This window comes from Salvelinus sp. IW2-2015, unplaced genomic scaffold (genome assembly GCF_002910315.2).
Source record: "Salvelinus sp. IW2-2015 unplaced genomic scaffold, ASM291031v2 Un_scaffold5945, whole genome shotgun sequence".
NCBI classification, from domain to species: domain Eukaryota; kingdom Metazoa; phylum Chordata; class Actinopteri; order Salmoniformes; family Salmonidae; genus Salvelinus; species Salvelinus sp. IW2-2015.
The window spans coordinates 1-2,966 of NW_019947210.1; the positions used below are offsets into that span (position 1 = coordinate 1).

At 44.0% G+C, this 2,966-nt stretch overlaps 1 protein-coding gene across 1 annotated transcript in view; it reads right to left on the reverse strand.

Moving 5' to 3' along the window:
- Positions 1-420: 420 nt before the first annotated feature.
- Positions 421-2,966, reverse strand: part of LOC112078605 (phosphatase and actin regulator 3-like) — a gene marked incomplete at both ends in the record, with an annotated part of 13,833 nt that continues 11,287 nt past the window's right edge. The window contains one exon of the mRNA XM_024144784.1: positions 421-649. Within this exon, the coding sequence (XP_024000552.1) occupies positions 421-649 (229 nt within the window). The remainder of the gene's footprint in view (positions 650-2,966) is intronic.

Genomic DNA, 2,966 nt, shown 5'->3' on the forward strand with positions numbered 1-2,966 from the left:
TGTAAAGCTCTTTGGGGATTTAGGCTGGGTATCTGTAAAGCTCTTTGGGGATTTAGGCTGGGTATCTGTAAAGCTCTTTGGGGATTTAGGCTGGGTATCTGTAAAGCTCTTTGGGGTTTTAGGCTGGGGTATCTGTAAAGCTCTTTGGGGATTTAGGCTGGGTATCTGTAAAGCTCTTTGGGGTTTTAGGCTGGGGTATCTGTAAAGCTCTTTGTAAACAACTGCTGGGCTTTGTAAAATGCATTTGATTGACTGTGTGATTGTTTGATGAATTGACAGATTGACTGATTGCTTGAATGCTTGATGTCCTAGCTACCTGCCCTGTCTTTGCTTGGTAATTGATTGATTTGTTGATTGATTGATTGGTGTCCTACCTGTCCTGTCTGTGTTTGGTAATTGATTGATTGATTGGTGTCCTACCTGTGCTGTCTGTGTTTGGTGGCCAGGGCCCGATGTAGCTCCTCTATAATACAGCTGGGGGGCGGTGGGGGTCGCAGCGGCCCCAGGTGAGGGGAACCGGTAGGGGTGGAGCTCCGTCCTCGCAGCAAGGAACCCTGGGTAGTCCTGGGCAACGTGAAGTTCCTGGGTAGAGTGGCTGGAGACTTCTTCCTCTCTAGGTTAGGATCCGACTTAGGGAAGGGGTGAGGACCTGTAGTGAGGGGAAGAATAATATAATGTTAATATTAGTTAATGTAATGGTGAACGTCCTGGGTAGAGTGGCTGGAGATCTCTTCCTCTCTAGGTTAGGACCCATAGAGAGGGGAACAGTAATACTGGGGGTATTCTTTGTAACAGCTCTTGCGGGATTAGCTGGTATCTGTAAAAGCTCTTTGGATTTAGGCTGGGAGTATCTGTTTAAAGCGCTCTTGGGGATTTTAGGCTGTCGTTTTATTCTGTAAGCTCTTGGGATTCAGGCTGCGTATCTTTGTAAAGCCTTGGATTTAGGGCCGGTATCCCTGCTTAAAGCTTCTTTGGATTTAGCTGTATCTGTAAAAGCTCCTTTGGGTTAGGCTGGTATCTGTAAAGCTCTTTTGGGGATTTAGGCTGGGTATCTTGTAAAGCTCTTTTGCGTTTTGGCTTGGCCGGCTTCTTTATTCTTGTAAAGCTCTTTTGGATTAGCGCGCTGAATCTGTTAGCCTTTCCTTTGGGTCTAGGCGGCTGGGGTAATCTGCTAAACAGCTCTTTGTAAACACAACTGCTGACTTGTAAAATGCAATTTGGATCGACTGTGTGATTTGTTGATAATTGACAAGATTTGACTGATTTGCTGAATGCCTTATGTCCTAGCTACTGCCCCTTTCTTGGTAATTGATCTGATTTGTTGATTGATTTGATTTGGTGTCCTCACCTGGTCCCTGTCTGTGTTTGTAATTGATTTATTGGGATTGGTTGTCCACCTGTGCCTGTCTGTGTTTTGGTGCCCAGGGCCCGACTGTAGCCTCTACTATAATACAGCGCTGGGGGCGGTGGGGTCGCAAGCGGGCCCCAGTGAGGGGAAACCGGGAGGGGTGGAGCTCCGTCCTCGCAGCAAGGAACCCTGGGTAGTCCTGCGGCAAACGTGAAGTTCGCTGGGTAGATGGGCTGCGAGACTTCTTCCTTCAGTGATCACTTAGGGCGTGACCTGATGGGATAATTTTGCTATATGTTAAGAATGGTGAACGTCCTGGTAGAGTGCGCGAGATCTCTTCCTCTCTAGCGTTAGGACCCATAGAAGGGGAACAGTAATATATGATATATTAGTTAATGTAATGGTTAACTCCTGGGTTAGAGTGGCGGAGATTCTCTTCCTCTCTAGGTTAGGACCCATAGAGAGGAACAGTAATAAATGATAATATTAGTTATGTAATGTAACGTCCTGGGTAGAGTGGCTGGAAGATCTCTTCCTCTCTAGGTTAGGACCCATAGAGAGCGGAACAGTAATATAATTAATATTAGTAATGTAATGGTTAACGTTCCTGGTAGAGTGGCTGGAGACTTCTTTCCTCTCTAGGTTAGGACCCATAAGAAGAGGGGAAACAATAATTTTGATATTATTAGTTAAATGTAATGGTTAACGTCCTGGGTAGAGTGGGAGATCTCTTCCTCTCTAGGTAGGACCCATAGAGAGGGAACAGTAAATATAATGATAATTATATTATTACATGTATGTTTAACGTCCTGGTAGAGTGGCTTGGAGATCCTCTTCCTCTCTAGGTTAGGACCCATAAGAGAGGGGAACAGTAAATATAATGATAATATTAGTTAATGTAATGGTTAACGTCCTGGGTAGAGTGGCTGGAGATCTCTTCCTCTCTAGGTAGGACCCATAGAGAGGGGAACAGTAATATAATGATAATATTAGTTAATGTAATGGTTAACGTCCTGGGGTAGAGTTGGCTGGAGATCTTCTCCTCTCTTAGGTTAGGACCCATAGAGAAGGGGAACAGTAATATAATGATATATTAGTTAATGTAATGGTTAACGTCCTGGGTAGAGTGGCTGGAGATTCTCCTCTCTAGGTTAGGACCCATAGAGGAGGGGAAAACAGTAATATAAATGATTAAATTAGTTAATTAATGGTAACGTCCTGGGTAGAGTGGCTGGAGATCTCTTCCTCTCTAGGTTAGGACCCATAGGAGAGGGGAAACAGTAATTAATGATATTAGTTAATGTAATGGTTAACTCCTGGGTAGAGTGGCTGGAGATCTCTTCCTCTCTAGGTTAGACCCATAGAGAGGGGAACATAATTAATGATAATATTAGTTAATGTAATGGTTAACGGTTCCTGGGTAGGAGTGGCTGAGATTCTCTTCCTCTCTAGGTTAGGACCCATAGAGAAGGGGAACATGTAATATAATGATTAATATTAAATGTAATGCGTTAACGTTCCTGGGTAGAGTGGCTGGAGATCTCTTCCTCCTCTAGGTTACGACCCATAGAGAGGGGAAACAAGTAATAAAATCATAATATTAGTTAATGTAAATGGT